Below are 17,268 nucleotides of genomic sequence, written 5' to 3' on the forward strand. Positions count from 1 at the left end.
TGTTTGTTGTATTGTGTTTATATCAAAAAATAAAAATATTATAAAAAAACAAAAACAAAAGAGGGACAGGAGGCCCGTGACATTTCAGTGTGAAGCTCAAATGCACCCAAGATGAACATGGTGCCCCTTCATGAGAGCAGAAACTGGCCACCAACCAGGGCGGCTTTAAAAAAAGGATTAGACAGAAAATTCATGGCGTGTAAGGCTACCAGTGGCTACTAGCCAGGATGGATAAGCTCTGCCTCTGTAGTCAGAGGCAGTGATGCTTCTGAACACTAGTGTGTAGAGGCTGCTGGAGGGGAGAGAGCTGTTGTGCATGGATCCTGCCCACAGGCTTACCATAGGCATCTGGGCAGCCACTGTGAGAACTGGACTAGATGGGCCCGCTTTGGCCTGATCCAACATTTCTCCAATGAAAATAGGGATGTCCTATTACAGCATCATCATCATATTATTATTATCCCACCCATCTGACTGGGTTGCCACTCTGGGCAGCTTCCAACATCTATAAAAACATAATGAAACATTAAACATTAAAACACTTCCCTATACAGGGCTTCCTTCAGGTATCTTCTAAACAGGTTGTATAGCTACTTATCTCCTTGGCTTGGGGGGGGGGTCGCCTAACTGCATATCCTCCAACACATTTCTGATGAAAATAGGGACGTCCTAAGGAAAAGAGGGACATTCCGGGATCAAATAAGAAATCAGGATGGCTTCTGTAAGTCCAAGACTGTCCCTGGAAAACAGGGACACTTGGAGGGTCTGCTATTTTCTTATATACTTTACCATGCTAATTTAAAAGCTCTCATGGGAAAAGAAACCCAAGGTCTTGATTGAGTCCTAAATGAACAGAGCCTAACACTGATTTTTAATTTATTTTTTAGAGCATAACACTGATGAATTCTAAATAAATCTGCCCCCTTCTTTTTGAACCAGCACCTATAGGTTGTTATCTGACTAAATCCTACTCAGAATTGACCCATTGAAATCAACAGATGTTAGCCAGGTCCATTCGTTTCCATGGGCCTACTCTGAGTAGGACCAACATTGGCTCCAACCCTATGCTATGCTATAGAAGTAAGGTATGGTTTGAGTTTAAGACTGGAGACCGGAGCCTGCCAAGATCCCACAAATCTGCTGTGCAGTTGAGGGAAAAACCAGCATCACAACGGTGAACTCGACAGCAGGATGATGCTTGGCAAATGGCAGCCAGCCCTGCGATCTCGCAACAGCCAGATGTGTTTGAGCCTCCCAAGCTACTAATTCTCAACAGCAGAAGGGAAACACTCCATTCTGCCATTCAGCTGGGCCAAAACTGACAGCAAAGCCAACTCACATTCCTGGCAGTATTAATCGCTGTAAATACAGGCCTGTTTTCCATTGCTAGAAGTCTGGTGCTGTCTAAACACACACACAAACTTGTGTTTCTCTCTACACACAGAGACAAGTCCTTCACTTTGTCAAACAAGTCTCTTAGCGCAGAAGCCTTTCCAAGGGTTTGAAAAGGAACTGGCACAGATTGTATCCGAAGGAAAGACATTCCCTTTGCTGGTGAGGAGTGCGAGTCCTTCTGGAAAGCAGGGCTATTACTAAAGTTTATTCTGCAGCCTGCAGTGGATCTCTTGGCACTACAGAATATGTGGAAGTACAAGAGGCAGCCTCATTACAAGATGCTTCCTTCCAGCCTACCTACCAAGGTATAAATTAGGAGTGGTTCAAATCTCAGAGGTAAAGGCCAAGAAGCAATCTTCTCTGCTGGAAGAGTTGCAACCCAACAGCCAAGTGTTTTACCCTTCTAGCTAGACCCTGACCCCTTTCTCATCTCGAAGAGAGAAAGTGAAAACCCTGAGACGCAACACAGGGCACCCTAGCCCAGGAAAAAAGTCACCTGCGGATTCTCTCTCTCTGGGCTCAACTGCCTTTTATTAATTATTACTCTGTTCATCGCCAGCAGACATGGCACTTCCTAGGGAAAAGATAAAGAGGTCTGAGCTCCACAGAGCAAACCCTTTAAACACGGGCAAAAAAGGGGGACTGAGAGAGGGAAGGGGGGAAGGAAGGAAGGAAGGAAGGAAGGAAGGAAGGAAGGAAGGAAGGATCACTTCCCAAGCATCCAAGAATGCTAAGAGACCACACAGATTTTCACTAAGGGATGCTGGCTGGGTCTGCCTGCCAACTATCCATCCATCCATCCATCCATCCATCCATCCTTTCTTTTCCCAAGAAGCCTGAGGTTGAGCACAACAATCAAAAGCATAAAATCACCAAGTTATTTAAAAAATAAAAAACCGAACAATAAAGAGGCCAGAGAGAGAGAGAGAGAGAGAGAGAGAGAGATTAAAACAACTCATATCTGTAGAAAGGACAATTGGTTAGAACATGGTGCTTATAATGCGAAGGTTGCAGGTTCGATTCCTATATGGGACAGCTGCGCATTCCTGCACTGCAGGGGGTTGGACTAGATGACCCTCAGACCCCCTTCCAACTCTTTAACGCTATGATTCTGTGAAATCACTTTGCAGCAGTACAGCTGCCCGCAAATACCTGCTGGTTCTGGGTCTTTGGATTTCCACCTCAAAAGAATTAACTTGTGCCTCCCCTTCTAAAGCCATCTGCCTTCGGGGCCATTGCCACACTTTGTGGCAGCAACAGTTCTCCTCAATGTGAACCACAGATCTGGAGGTGAGGTAGCACAATTATGTTTTTTCAAGTGTCTGTTGATGGAGGAAACGATTTAATGCCTATATTCTACCCAGAGCATGGAAGGTGTTATCAAGAAACATTACCCTGATGAGGTAACTCGCAAGGTTGGAGCAGAACATGCAAGGAGGAATCCACACCCCATGCGAAGGAGAACTTCTAAGTTTTCCATTCCCCACCTAAAAACATCTAAGTCCAGAACCAGATGATCAATGTTTGCTGATCAGATGCCTGGCTCTTTCTCTCTCTCTCATCCATGGGGGCTGGGAGAGTCGACCAATTCAGGCATTTTGTTTATCACCGTTTGTCCTTTGAAAAGGCAAATCGTAGGGCTTAAAACATTAATCCGGAATGATTAATTGATTGCCTCATTAATACAGATTAAGCTGGGGATTCTTAAATAGCCATTTAATTGGTGCTCATCTTTTGTCAAAGAGGGTCCTGTTCTGATGGCATTGTGGAGCGCAATCTTTTGATTCCAAGAGTAGGGCGCTTAGGATGGCTCGAGAAACAAGGAATGGCTTCTTTTGTTGTTTTGCTCAGGGGAAAACTACAATCTCCCTTAGCTTCTGATTTCAAATGTGATACCTTCTTGCTTTAGTGACGTGTTTTTCTACAATGCTTTCGGAAATTTATGGGTGGCATTCACCTGATGGGCCCTGTCAGTAAGAGCCCCTGCACATGGACTTTGGCTTACAAAATGAGGCATCCCTCCCCATCCCGCTGAATTGTCTTGGAGGGGTATCAAGGGAACCCCCAAAACAGCGCTGGTTGGGAGTGGAGAAGGGATTGGTCCATTTGGCAAGCTGAAAAGCCTGTAGAAAGGAAATGAACATCTGTAGCAGCTCAATGTTGAATCTCAACCTGTATAGATCCTTCTTTTTGTATGCATTTTTAACATGGAGAGGCTTGCTTTGCAAACAATGGAGGAGAGCAGCTTCCGAAAGAGAAGCGGGTGTTCTGGTCCTTGCACAGCTTCAGGAATTGCAGATGAGGGAGATCTATATAAAAGCCAGAGCCCAACCCTACCTCACACTAATGGAGTGAGCCAATCTGATGTTTTGATGTGCTGTAAACTGCTTTGAGATGTTTTGCTTAAAAATATATAACACAACCTAGAAAGGAAATGAACAACAACAGCAACAGTAATAGTAACAACAGCAACACTCTATCATAGACATCCTCAGCGCCTTTGGAGCAAGACAGATGCCTGGCCTGACCCTCTCTCCAAGGGTGAACTGACATAAACTATCTGTCTACCAGCATTAAAAGTAAGTAGTTTCACAGAAGAGAGCCTTTGTGGGGCAGAAGCTGGAGGTAGTGTTGAGAGCAGGCACAGCACACACACACTCCACATCAATGGAGAAATGAATGTTGAGTTGCTTACAGGTCATCAAAGGTAAAAACAGGCTTGAGAATAGCTCTGGCTTTAGAGAGCAAAAGGAACAGCAACGCAAAAGAGGCACATGAATTTTTAAAGCTATTTTCTAATTTTAACAAGCTGTTGCCATGAACTAGGAACCCAGTTCTGGACAGAGAGTCGAACTGCCAATGCGTGTATAAATAGTTTGGCTGGCATCGCTCTTGCGTTGAAGGGGAGGGGGGGGGAGAAACACACCAAAAAAAAAAAAGTCCTTAGGGAGCCTAAACGCAAATTTGCAAACTTGAAAGAAGCTCAGATCAGGACACCAAAAGCTGCGTGCAAACTCCACATGCAGGCTCACAGAGCTGTTTTTCAGCACTGAAGTCTGTTTGCCCTCTTCGGGCAGGTGGCTTTGCGGAGAGGCTGAATGTAGGTGGCGTTCCCCTGGATGGAGTGCCAACTGACCAGTAGCAACACTTGGCGCCGCGCCCAGGGGAAAGTTAAATACTTAGCCTGCAGGGCCTTTCGGCCTCTTGAGAGCCAGTGTGGTATAGTGGTTAAGAGCGGTGAACTCGTAATCTGGTGAACCGGGTTCGCTTCCCCACTCCTCCACATGCAGCTGCTGGGTGACCTTGGGCTAGTCACACTTCTCTGAAGTCTCTCAGCCCCACTCACCTCACAGAGTGTTTGTTGTGGGGGAGGAAGGGAAAGGAGAATGTTAGCCACTTTGAGACTCCTTAGGGTAGTGATAAAAGTGGGATATCAAATCCAAACTCTTCTTCTTCTTCTCTCCGCGCTGGTTGCCCTCCTCCCCACCAAACTACAAGAGGATTTTCAGGTGGGGAACCAGCCAGGTGCCTTTGAGAGTGAAGGCTGACATCTACGGGGATACCAAATTCCCAGCTTCAAAAAGTCAAAGTGGCACAGAACACCATGTTTGGAATGACGTACGGCCAGGAGCTGCCTGAGAATCACTTACACAGGCCTGAGCCCCAAATCCCTCCCTTGTCATGCTCTGATATAGAGGTATCAGCAAGGACTCTGATCATGGATGCTTCATTTAGCACTGCGAAGGCTTTCCATCTTCCTTATCCCAGCTTTCACCCTTGATGCGGAATGGATGCCTCATGGAGGTATCTGAAAGGGGATTAGCCATCTCTGCCCACTGCCTCCCCATCCCCACGCTTTCTCTTTGCAAAGCTGTCTGACCTTCGGGAGGTGATCGAAGGATGCCCATTTCCGCCAGGAAGATGCTCACATGAATCACACGCTTGCACTTCAGCACAACAAAGGCACAACCCGTCCTTGGGGCTGATTAAGGCAATTTAGTTTCGTGAGGCAAGAGCTGCTCATGGACGAGCTCACACCAGAAAAAAGGGCTTTTGGTCGGCTCGCCCAAATCTCCATCAATTCTCCAGGCAGAGGAGAGATTCACTGAGGAGCTGATTATTCCCACCAAGGAAAAGATCCATGGAACAGAGTCATGAGACAGGAGTGAGGAAAGAGCTAGAGGCCCCTTCAAACGGCCATTTTCAACTGAAGCCAAAGCAATGACACTACAGCCATAATGTACAGTGGTACCTTGGGTTAAGAACTTAATTCGTTATGGAGGTCCGTTCTTAACATGAAACTGTTCTTAACCTGAGGTACCAGTTTAGCTAATGGGGCCTGCCGCTTCCGCCGCGCCACCGCCACACAATTTCTGTTCTCATGCTGAAGCAAAGTTCTTAACCCAATGTACTATTTCTGGGTTAGCGGAGTCTGTAACCTGAAGTGTCTGTAACCTGAGGTACCACTGTACCTCAGTTTAAGAACAGCCCTATTTAAGAACTATTCAGTTTACGGACTCCGCAAAACAGGAAGTAGTGTCCTGGTTTACGAACTTTACCTCGGTCTAAGAACAGAATCCGAATGGTGGAAGGGCACTAGCAGCCTCATTAGGGAAAGCGCGCCTCAGTTTAAGAACGGTTTCAGTTTAAGAACGGACTTCCAGAACAGATTAAGTTCATAAACCGAGGTACCACTGTATTTATTTTACTTTACTTATTTCCTTTATATCCCGCCTTTTTCTCCAAGGAACTCATCACGCTTGTCAAGGACTCTGAAGGAAGTTGCATGCATGCCTTTATCAATCTTAACAACAACGCTGCCAGGAAATGATCCTCATTTTGCAATTGTGAGAGGAGGGCTGAAGCTGGCTAAGCAGCGGCTTCCTTAAGGCCAGCTGGACTCTGATGTCAATAAAACAAACTAAATTAAAAAACCCTGCCTGTGGAAAACCAGGTGTCAGAGAGAAGAAGGCTACTCTAACATTCTCCCAGGTTTTGATAGCTGGATATCTCATTTGGTTAGAGTGTGGTACCGATAACGCCAAGGTTGCAGGATCGATCCCTCATATCGGGCAGCTGCATATTCCTGCCTTGCAAGGGGTTGGATGAGATAATCCTCAGGGTCCCATCTAACTCTATGATTCTATGATATCCTAGCTTTCTGTGTTGAGATAATATATGTTTGCAGCAGAACATTCAGTCTTGTGAGATGTCAGGGAACTGCCATCGGAGCCAAGAGTGGAGGTAAGGCTCCCCAACGATGCAGGAGAAGGGACCAGCAGGGAGAGAGAGAACACTTCCTTTGGGGAAGGAAATCGTCGTGACACCAGGAAGAAAGGGGAGCAGGGAAGGACTTCGGAGAGATGGCTCCAAGACTCTTCCACAGAGACCAGCGGGGAGAGCCCAGGACCTCCGCTGGCCACGCCCACTCTGCGCAGAAGACTTCCGCGCAGGGAGGCTAGGCGGAGACTTGGCGTCAAAGAGCTTTTATGTTGGAAGAAGTTCAGGAAACGCCCACTGACGGATTCTGCCAGTGACTGACACAGCCACGGAGAAAGGGCTGTCCAGCCAGGGAAAGGTTTAGCCAGACAACGTTGCCTAGAGCAGCAGCCCCCTTACGCATGAGCAACCCCCAATTCCCTTTACATGAGCCTTCCGTCTTCAAAGTGGTACAGTCCCGGACAGTTTTCCTACCTCATCCTGGCTATACCCAGTTAGTTGGTAGAGTCTGATACTGACCAGCTCAGCAGCCCCTCTCCCTGATACAGACAGGGGGCACCCAAGGGCCAAGAGTTCCTTCATGCTGGGAGGAGTGCAGGCTGTAGCCTCTGTACCTTGGACCAGTGGTTGAGCTCTGTCCTCCTCACCCCCACTCACTCCATCAGGAGGCAGATCCCCAGCCCCACAGCAGTGACCAGAGGAGAACCAGGCACAAAGCAGGATTTAAACCCTGCCGTGCTGCTAGTGACATAAACTGGCATGCAACAGAATCTGCAAGGGTGTGTAACTGGAATAACTGAGCTGGTTTCTGGATTTTCCGAGCCCAACAGTGAGTTGAGCTGCCTGCCCCTTCTTGCCACCCTTCAACCACCTCACACTCCCTTAAATTGTGACTTCTGCTTGGCTACACATTCCTGGCTCTTTCACAACCCCAGAGCTCCTTTTGACAACATCTCAAGCCTCGGAATGCCCGAGGGTTCCTGCTTGCCCCCCCCCCCTGCAACTCCCAGGTCAGAAAGAAATAGCTGATCAGAGCAAAATGCTCCAGGTTCAATGGCCTCCCTTCTCAGTTTTCTTTCTTAAATAAGCTTTTCCAGTAGCTGGGCTGGGGAAGGTCTTTGCTGGGCACATGCCTGCTGATCTAGACAGTGCCTAGGCAGACCAAAGGCCTGATTGCTGAGGTACGAAGTCTGGTCTCTGTCTCCCAAGGTTCCTCAGAAGAGAAGGCCAAGACTCAGCTCAACAGATAATTAATTGGCTTAGGATTTTATATAAGTTAAGTGATGAATTAATATGTTTAATTTCAACATGAAAAGATTTAAGGATGTTAATGTTCAAGTTAAATTTTATAAGAATTGTGATTTGGAAAACCGTTATGCATTGAAATTCAACCAAGGGGAAGCGAGGAAGTCACTTAACAATGTTAATAAGTGTAATTTTTAATAAGGTTATGATTTATGTTTGTTTGTTTATAATTTTGTGAAAATTAATAATTTTTTTTGGAAAAAAACAAAAAACTCAACTCAACTGAAGTTCACTCAGGGAGGCAGTGAGAAGAAAATGGACCCTGGATTTCAGAGCTTTGGAAAAAGTCGTCTGTTCTTATGTCAGCCAAAAAAGGAAATGCTATCACTCTTAAACGCTGACATGTTTATTTCTCCATTGATTATAGCAGAGCTGGAAATGAACATTCTGTCTGGCCTGATGGCCCTTTGGACTACTCTGGAAGATGAAAGGAGAGCAAATAAGGAGGGAGGGGCAAAGAGCGCTGTCCTCTACCCAACCCATTTTGTAGCCCTGTGCTGGATCTTCTCCCTGTCACCTGCCAGTTTCCTCTGATTGACACAGAATTTCACACAACTGTTAGAAGCCAGTAGATCCCACGGATGGTCAAGGGACAGAACGTTGGGACCATGAAGCCCATTTTCTCAGGATTACGTCCTTTTAAAAATAAAAATAAATAAATCAAAGTAAACACTGAGCCGCAAACCTTAACCTGCATCCCATGTAGAAATAATCTTCAAGTAGCTGATTTGTGGTTAGTAGACAGCAAGCAATCCTCAAAACAACTGATGGGAGATTGACCGACCGATAGATAGAGGCTAGATACGAGTTTATTTTGCTATGCTTTACAAAATGGAACAGGCTATTGGCACCCCCTGCCTCACGCCACCTCTCTCTAAAAGCATCCTCAGGTCTCCTCACAAACTCGCAGGGCCTCTCACATGGAAACAACGGGAGACCCACAAACATTCCTACAGTGGCAGCACAATAAATCTTCCCTTTTACTCAGGATTGCACGTCCCATTTCAAACTGACACACAGGCCAGATTTATTTTTTAAGAGAGATGCTGAATTCTCGAGCTCACAGTTTCTGCACCACTTGCAGCCCAGGGATTCACAGTGGAAGGGGCGAGTGAGGAAAGAGCTTCCCCACCCTGGGCTCAGTCACAAATCATCTCCACTCAACGGCGAGGCCTGAAGCTTTGCCAGTAAGTAAGGCAGACGTAACTGGAAAAAGAGGCAACAGCCAGAAAACCCCTTCGTGGGTAGGGCTCGATGGAGAAGACGCCCAAGGCTCAGCCAGTATTCACCAAGCTTACAACTGAACTTCACAGCACAAAAGGGTGCCTCAGCCTACCAGAATCGGATGGGTGTCAAGGGGGTCTGCAACTTGAGCCCCACCACCACTACTTGGCTCAGGCAAAAAGAGGGGACCAGACAGACTTACAGCCCCTTGGGCGTTCACAAGTAATAAGGCTTTTCTGGTGAGGTTTGAGGTCTTGAATTGGCCGCCATTCACTTTCTCCTCCTTCTCGGCCTTGCATCCTCTCTGCCTCACCTACAACTTGACACCAAAGAAGATAGTTGACTTGATGCCTCAGGTAAAGATACCATAAATAAAATTGCACTCTCCCCTACAATTTCCTTCCTAATCCAATCACTGTTGTTCACCGATTCCCACCTCTGTTCAATGCCAGCCAGCTTTCTTTCACTCTGCTGGTGCAATTGGTGCAAATTGTTCCATTTCAAAGCCACCAGTCTTGGTTCTTCTGACTGGCCTTGCAATGCCTCTGCAGTTGTCCCTTCAACACACCACAAGAAACAGAAAACGCAGGTCTCCTCATCCAACCCCTTCTCACAAACAACAACAATGGAGTCCGCCAACAGGAATTCTTCAAAAAAGAAGCAGCCATTTCATTTCCAACCATGTAGCAAAGAAAACATCTGTGACAACATTTGTGCGACGGAAACGCTTCCCCAAACCGGAGGTAGCTGGGATCCCTCCAGAATCCTCAAGAGATTTGCTTCTCACCATAAGATACAAAGGCCATGTCTTACCTGAAGAAGCCAGTAGCACCTTCTGTGGAAAGTGGGGATGATTGAAGAATGGACGTAGCAACCATACAGGCACTAAAGACGGGGAGAAAGAAGAGAAAGAAATCCAGAGTTATAAGAGGGAAACCATGAATCTGCATCGAGCACAGCAGCGCTAACTGCCCTCACTTCCATGGCTGCCTCTTGGCAAATGAAGCCTGGTAACTTTCTGCCTCTGAACTGAGACATAGACTTTTCCTGCAAAGCAGTGCGTGCATTTCTGGGGAAGGGGCATATAGGGCAGAGTCCTCACTCAGGTGAAAGGTCACCAGCTCCCTCTCAGCTTTCCAAACATGCCTTCCTGGTGTACACCGGTTGCGCCAGCGAGGAGGAAGAAGGCGCAGCCAGAAAGGGTCACAGATCTACAGGGCAATATTATGTAAGCTTCCATTTCAGAAGGAGCCGCATTTGCTCCAAAATTGCATGGGAAGAAGAGAAGGGAAAAGGTGCCAAACTGATCTGGATTTCAAGTTATTACCACTGGAGCCTTTTTTTTAATACTGCCTCAGCAAGCAAGTTTAGCACCCTTCAGTGCCAAAGCATTTTAAAATATTAACGCTATTAAGAGCTATATGCACTGTAAATATTTTAAAACGAGCTGCTCTGTGTAAATATTAGCAGCACCCGGATGCCATAAAGCAGAGGATTAAGATAAAGCAGGTCTCGGATAAAGCAGAAACTTTTGCTTCCTGCCTCTCTGCTTCTGAAATAAATACCAAAACTAAATAAGTTATGAGATGCCACTTCTCCTTCTGAAGATATTAACTCCCCCACCCGAGTTATTTCTGGATTTCTTAAGGAGTTTTCCCAACGGCACAAAATGCCATTCAGGAATCATCCCAGGAGCTGGTGATAGCCAGAGGTCTCTTCCATCAGCTCTGGAGGGAGAGATTATTTGTGTCTGTTTTTATGAGGGCTGAGTTCTTTGGATTCCTCTGAATATTTCTGCAGTCTGCAGGCTAGCACTGGATCTTTGGGACCCTTGTCTACAAAAGAAGGCAGATGTGTTTTTTGAAGGTGGATCTGAATTCACGTTGTCCTTTGTAGCTGGCTTAACTGTTCGCCGTGTACCACACATGTTCCCAACATGGTGCCCTCCATGTTTTATGGACTACAACTCCCATCCATCCCAGCCATGCTGGCTGGGGTTGATGGGAGTTGTAGTCCAAAGTATCTGGCAAGGAGCAGGTTAACAAAGGACGATGTACCCCATTCCAGAAAGGCACCTCTTCAAGCACTGTCTAAGCACACAGAGGTGAATCATTCTTATGTATCACAAACATTTCACTGCACATCTCCTTCTGGCAACTCTTGCAGCCAAGCTGGTGCCAAACGTATTGCTCTGTTTTCCTTTGGACAGCATTAGCGAGGCCTAGAGGGGGGTTTTGTCATCTGGACAGTCCAGGACCTCCACACACACTACTCAGGCTTACAGCTCAGGGAAGTCACCCCCCGGAGGTGCACTCCATTCTATCTCGAGACAAACAGATGCCAAATACAACAGAACATATATCATTGGGTGGCATTCAGCTAAGTTTTACTTACAGTAGACCTATAGAAATTAATGGACTTGACTTCCTCCATTTCAGCGGGTCAACTGTGAGTAAAGCTTACCTAAAGAACCGTCCGTTATCTGCAACTTGCTTAGCTGCACTTCAACTTGACCATCAAGTTGCTTTCTGCATCATCATCATCATCATCATCAATACCGGCAGCTCCCAGGGCATATTACAACAATGGAAACTGCAAACAGTTAGAACAGCTTACAACCACAGCAATGGGGTGGGCCTTGAAAGCACACATCACAGGTGTCAAAAGTCAGGATAAAGAGGTGCATCTTCAGCATACGCTGGAAGCTGCATAGTGAAGAAGAAAGGTGTCCCTCTGTGAGGAGGGAGTCCCAGATGCCTCCACAGAGAAGTCCCTCATCCAGGCTATAATTCCCAACACTTCTGCGGGTGGCGAAACTACCAAGAGGGCCCTGAGAGGGTCTGTAGGGAAGGAGGCAGCATTTCTGATATTTCATGCATCTGATGATAACATTCTCAACCCTGCTGCCTGTTTGGGACACATATCTGTACCTGTAGCCTTTCACACTGGCAGAGAAAATCACGGATATCCATCATGCCCTGACTTTATTATCAGCCACCAGCTGTCATGCCTTTGTGCACTGCCTTGTCTCTATGCTACGCCTTCCCGCTGCCGTAGGTCTCTCCTGGAAATCACCCTGCAGTCACTAACCCTGTTTCTGGGTGATGTTCTCCTTCCCATTTATTTTTCCCTGATAGCAGCAGGTTCAGAATCCAACATGCAGAAATGTCAAAAAAGAAAAGAAAGAAGGTTTGAAATACTGACACCTTTCTGCATAACAGGATCAAGTGAGAATGGACAAGCATAGAGATGTATGCAACATACAGAACATACAAAGCATTATCGGAGATTGGATTTGGGATACTCACAAACCCTAGCCCTAACCTCAACAGTGGTTGTGCTTGCACAGAACCCCCGCACGATGATGCTTGGCTTGCACGCTTCCCCTTCCCTACCTCTGCCACAAGGCAGAGTTCAGAAGCTTCCGCTTCCATTTTTGACCTCATGACATCTGAACACAAACAAACCGCAGCTAAACGTCACAATGGTTTCTTGAGACTAACCAGCTTCAGTCTGAGGGTTACAAACCTGGTTTGTTTCAAGAAAGACTAACCACCGTTTAGAGTGTAATGTTAAACTGTGGTTCCTCAGAAATGGAAACAAGCTTATTGACCTCCTCTGAGCAGCTATGCCAGCTGTGGATCCAAGGGTTGCCCTTGCATGGCTTAGCATCATGTGGAAATACAGCTAGTGCCTTGAAGACCTATATCAAGAGGTGCAAGGGCCAGCATCGTCTCCTGACTCCACATGTTTGGCTAAGGAAGCGTCTGTGGGAGAAGTGTGTGCAGATCTCTATGAAGTGGAGGGCTTGAGGTTGGACTAGGACCCCAAAAGCTCCTGGGAGTGTACAGACTGCGGAGTGCCCTCCTATGTGAGCTGACACTGGAGATGACAGTGATTAAGAAGGAATCTGTGGCCCAAGCCAGATCTTGGAGCACCACACCATCATCAGAGTCTGCAGCAGAAGACAGGTTCTGTTGGGCTCTGCTGCTTGTTGGAGCAACTTGGTGCGGCCTTTGAGCTGTCCTTGGTCCTGGCTGGTTTTCACTGTGCCCTGGCTATTTCTCAAGCCTGCACATCCCAAGTGTTATGCCACTTGCTCATACTTCTGGTTTCCACCGCCAGTGGATGGCTTCATGCTTCTTCCCACGGTTGCCTTGGTCTTGCCCAGCACCCCACAAACCATACCCCGTCAGAACAGGATAAGAACCAAAAGCCTTAAACTCAATTGTTCATCCTCTCCTTGCCTTCATTTACAATCCTTGTGCCCGTGCACACAGACCCATATATCTTCCTTGATGCTGGAATCTGAGCTATTTCATCCCCACATATTTGCCTCCACCAGTTCAGATGTATAATTCTTCAGCACCAAAGATCCTTTTCGCAATGAAAAAGAAGAAGAAGAAGTATATCTTTTTTTTGAAAACAATAAGAGCATTTCCTGGCTTTACATCATTAGCTGGGCCCATAACGGGATTAGTGGGAGGGGGAAAATGTCAATTCAGGTGAGTCATTAAAAAGGACATGCTTTATCAGGGAGCACACTCAGAGGAAATGCCTCCTTTTGCCACCCAAGATAATCACTCACAAGGTTGGCTTGAATTAAGAAGGATTTTCAAGGCCGCCAGCTTCTGTCACGGAGTTATTTTTATGAACACAAAATGCCAGCGCTTAATAATATTTCCAAAACATGTCTAGGGGAAAAACATTGACACCCCCTGCTGAAAATAAGACTGAGAAGGGAGGGAGCAGATAATGTTAGCCAAAGGAAAGTGTAGCACGTTAATCCCACTATTGAAAGGGGGAAGGAAGTGAATTCAGCTTATCACATAGCAGGCAGAAGGGGGGGGGACACTGCAGGTTTTCACCTGCAGGCTCTGAAACTGGTCAGACTAATAGTCTTGTATGTTATGTGGGACCTCAGAGCTACAAAGGAGAACGAGGGTGTGCAACACCAGCCCTTGTAACTGGCTGGCAGCATGCCTCTGGGCTGTCCAGGGCTTGATCTTCCTTAGTCAACACAGCAGTAACCCTTTGGTTGGTGCATAGCCAGCTCTAACCTTCCCTATAGTAGGGATGCAGGTGGCGCTGTGGTCTAAACCACTAAGCCTAGGGCTTGCTGATCAGAAGGTTGGCGGTTCGAATCCCCACGACAGGATGAGCTCCCATTGCTCTGTCCCAGCTCCTGCCAACCTAGCAGTTTGAAAGCACACCAAAAAGTGCAAGTAGATAAATAGGTACCGCTCCGGCAGGAAGGTAAACGGTGTTTCCGTGCACTGCTCTGGTTTTGGTGTTCCACTGAGTCAGAAGCGGCTTGGTCATGCTGGCCACATGACCCGGAAAGACTGTCTGCAGACAAATGCCGGCTTCCTCGGCGAGATGAGCGCCGCAACCCCAGAGTTGTCTGTGACTGGACTTAACTATCAGGGGTCCTTTACCTTTAACCTTCCCTATAGAGCTCAAAATTCCTATAGAGCATGGGTAGCTCACCTCTGGCCTTCCGGATAATGTTGGTCTGTAACTCCCAACTCCCTTGACTACTGGCCATGCTGTCTGCGGCAGATGGGAATTGCAGCCATTCAGATGCTACCTGCCCTGGCTCCCACTTGTGGGTGTGGCGCTTGGACTCAATTATTGCCAAAAGCTTTATTCTAGAGTTCATTACAATTTCCAAACATAGATCAGGTGACAAGGTGTGTGAGTCACGTGGTCGCAACAAAGCTCTAGAGTTAACAGCTAGGTGTCAGCTTTATCTGAACACTTGGCATGCCCCCTTGAGTGACACTTTCAAAGAGCAGAGGGGACACAGTCATTCCCCTGTGTCCCACCCCAAGCCACAGGACTGGGCAAGCAACCCTTCCCTGCTCATGCTGGCACAAAGGGTGGTGCATCCTTGGATGGAGGTGGCCTTGATGCTGTCTGTTCACTGTCTGACCGAGGCTCCAACACCTCCCTTCAAGTTGGTAGTGTCAGAAGGGCCAAGCCAAGTGGCTCTCCCTTGACACTTGTGACATCTGATGCTACCGAGGCAAGGATTTCTCCCGACAGCCTGCTCAGACTCTCCTTAGCACCCAGCTCAACACTGTCTAAGCTACTGGGCTTAGGTTCCACACTGCCACCCCATTCCTCCTCTGCATCTGACCTGCCTGGCCAAGATGTGTCCTTGTGACTCATGGCCCAACCTCTGATGTAGAGAAGATACAGTCATGGATCCCAGGGAACTTGCACTGCCAACAGGCATCCCAGGCCTGAAGTTGGGCTGTGTGGTCCTTCAAAGTTTCCCATTCTAGGATTCTTTGAAATGGGACCTGTGGTCCTTCTCCAGCTGTTGTTCAGCACCAACCTCAAGAAGCCAGCAATGCCAATGGTCAAAGATGATGGGAGTTGGGAGTCCAGCAATGTCTGAAGAGCCAATTCACAGAGGAACAGTCTATCAGTGGCTACAAGGCATGATGCACTTTGATGATCACTTTGAAGGTGACCTGGAAACTACAACTATTCCAGAATGTGGCAGCTAGACTGGTGACTGGGAGCGGCTGCCGAGACCACATAACACTGGTCTTGAAAGACCTACATTGGCTCCCAGTATGTTTCCTAGCACAATTCAAAGTGTTGGTGCTGACCTTTAAAGCCCTAAACGGCCTTGGTCCAGTATATCTGAAGGAGCGTCTCCACCCCCATCGTTCTGCCCGAACACTGAGGTCCAGCTCCGAGGGCCTTCTGGCGGTTCCCTCACTGCGAGAAGCCAAGTTGCAGGGAACCAGGCAGAAGGCCTTCTCAGTAGTGGCACCCGCCCAGTGGAACGCCCTCCCACCAGATGTCAAAGAGAACAACAACTACCAGACTTTTAGAAGACATCTGAAGGCAGCCCTCTTTAGGGAAGCTTTTAATGTTTGATGCATTACTGTATTTTAATATTTTGTTGGAAGCCGCCCAGCGTGGCTGGGGAAGCCCAGCCAGATGGGCGGGGTATAAATAATAAATGATGAAGATGATGATGATGCTTTGCCTGCACACTTGGAGGCAGTAATGCTCCTGAATACCAGTTTCTGGAAGTCATGGGGCGGCTCTTGTGTTTAGGTCCTGCTTGTGGGTTTCCCACAGGCATCTGGTTGGCTACTGTGAGGACAGGATGCTGTTCTGGGTGGGCCTCTTTTGGCCTGATCCAGCAAAAAGCTGTCCTTATGCTCTGACATTGGACCCCTCCCCTCGGACTTTACGATGTTCATTTTGTCTATTCTTACAAATTATCCGGAGGAGCAATATTCTGGGTTGTCTCAACCGGGCTCCTGCAAAGCTGTCACCCGCATTCTGAGGCTGTGGCTAGTGCAAGTCGTAGATCAGACCAGCCGATTAAAATCCCATTTGTCCCCTGACTGAGAGTGGAGAGCATGGAACTCGTTAACCAAGAGAGAATTGCTCCAAAATTAATTTTAACTAAATGGATTCCAATCTGATTCTGCCTCAGGTGCAAGGAGGATGGAGAACGGCTGGGCATTGGGCTAATGGGGGTGGGGGTGGTGGAACTGAGCTTTGTAGTAGACAAATGGCACTCCATCCCTGAAGCTGCAGAAGTGACTAGCAGGCAAAGGGCTCTCTTCAGGAGCCAAAAATCTCTGGATGGCGCTACGGCCCTGGATCCTTTCCCCCTACCACAGTCCAAAGCTAGCAAAAGACGCTTGCCCTATAAGCTTGCTCAAGGGTAGGGGCAGCTTGCTGGCTCCCTGGGGACTCCAGATACACCCTGCCTTCCTATGAAATGCGGGCAGCCCAGGCTGCTCTGCGCCTGGAACTTCCGAACAAACACTGTTGGAGGAGAAGGATGAGGACCAGCTGCAGAGGAAACAAATCTTAATAAATCCAATTGCTGGAATGAAGACGACATGAGTGAAGACTGTAATAAAAATTAAATGCATTTCCAGATAAAAAGACATAAAAATAATGTTGAAGACATAAATTTGTGAAAAGGAAAATATACATCTATATATCTATATCTATAGTGGGTGGATGGCTTCCTTTTTTTGGAGGGGCAGGAAGCAGGGTTTCCGAGATTAACAATATATTAAAGGGCTATAAAGTGAAATAACAGCTAAAAAATTGATAACATGCTACAACTGGATTGAA

At 47.2% G+C, this 17,268-nt stretch overlaps 1 protein-coding gene and 1 long non-coding RNA gene across 5 annotated transcripts in view; one reads left to right on the top strand and one right to left on the bottom strand.

The window, feature by feature from the left end:
- The window catches only part of CAMTA1 (calmodulin binding transcription activator 1), a 701,783-nt gene that overhangs the window by 199,755 nt on the left and 484,760 nt on the right, over positions 1-17,268 (bottom strand). For all 4 annotated transcript variants that reach the window (XM_083628408.1, XM_083628407.1, XM_083628410.1 and 1 more), the window contains exon 5: positions 9,958-10,029. In XM_083628408.1, coding sequence (XP_083484534.1) covers positions 9,958-10,029 — 72 coding nt within the window. The remainder of the gene's footprint in view (positions 1-9,957; positions 10,030-17,268) is intronic.
- LOC310769607 lies at positions 1,247-8,533 on the top strand. The gene is made up of 3 exons (XR_014551732.1): positions 1,247-1,700; positions 3,891-3,974; positions 8,288-8,533. It is a non-coding gene; the product is annotated as an uncharacterized lncRNA (long non-coding RNA).

Source organism: Podarcis filfolensis (genome assembly GCF_964270895.1).
Source record: "Podarcis filfolensis genome assembly, chromosome: 8".
Classification (NCBI taxonomy): domain Eukaryota; kingdom Metazoa; phylum Chordata; class Lepidosauria; order Squamata; family Lacertidae; genus Podarcis; species Podarcis filfolensis.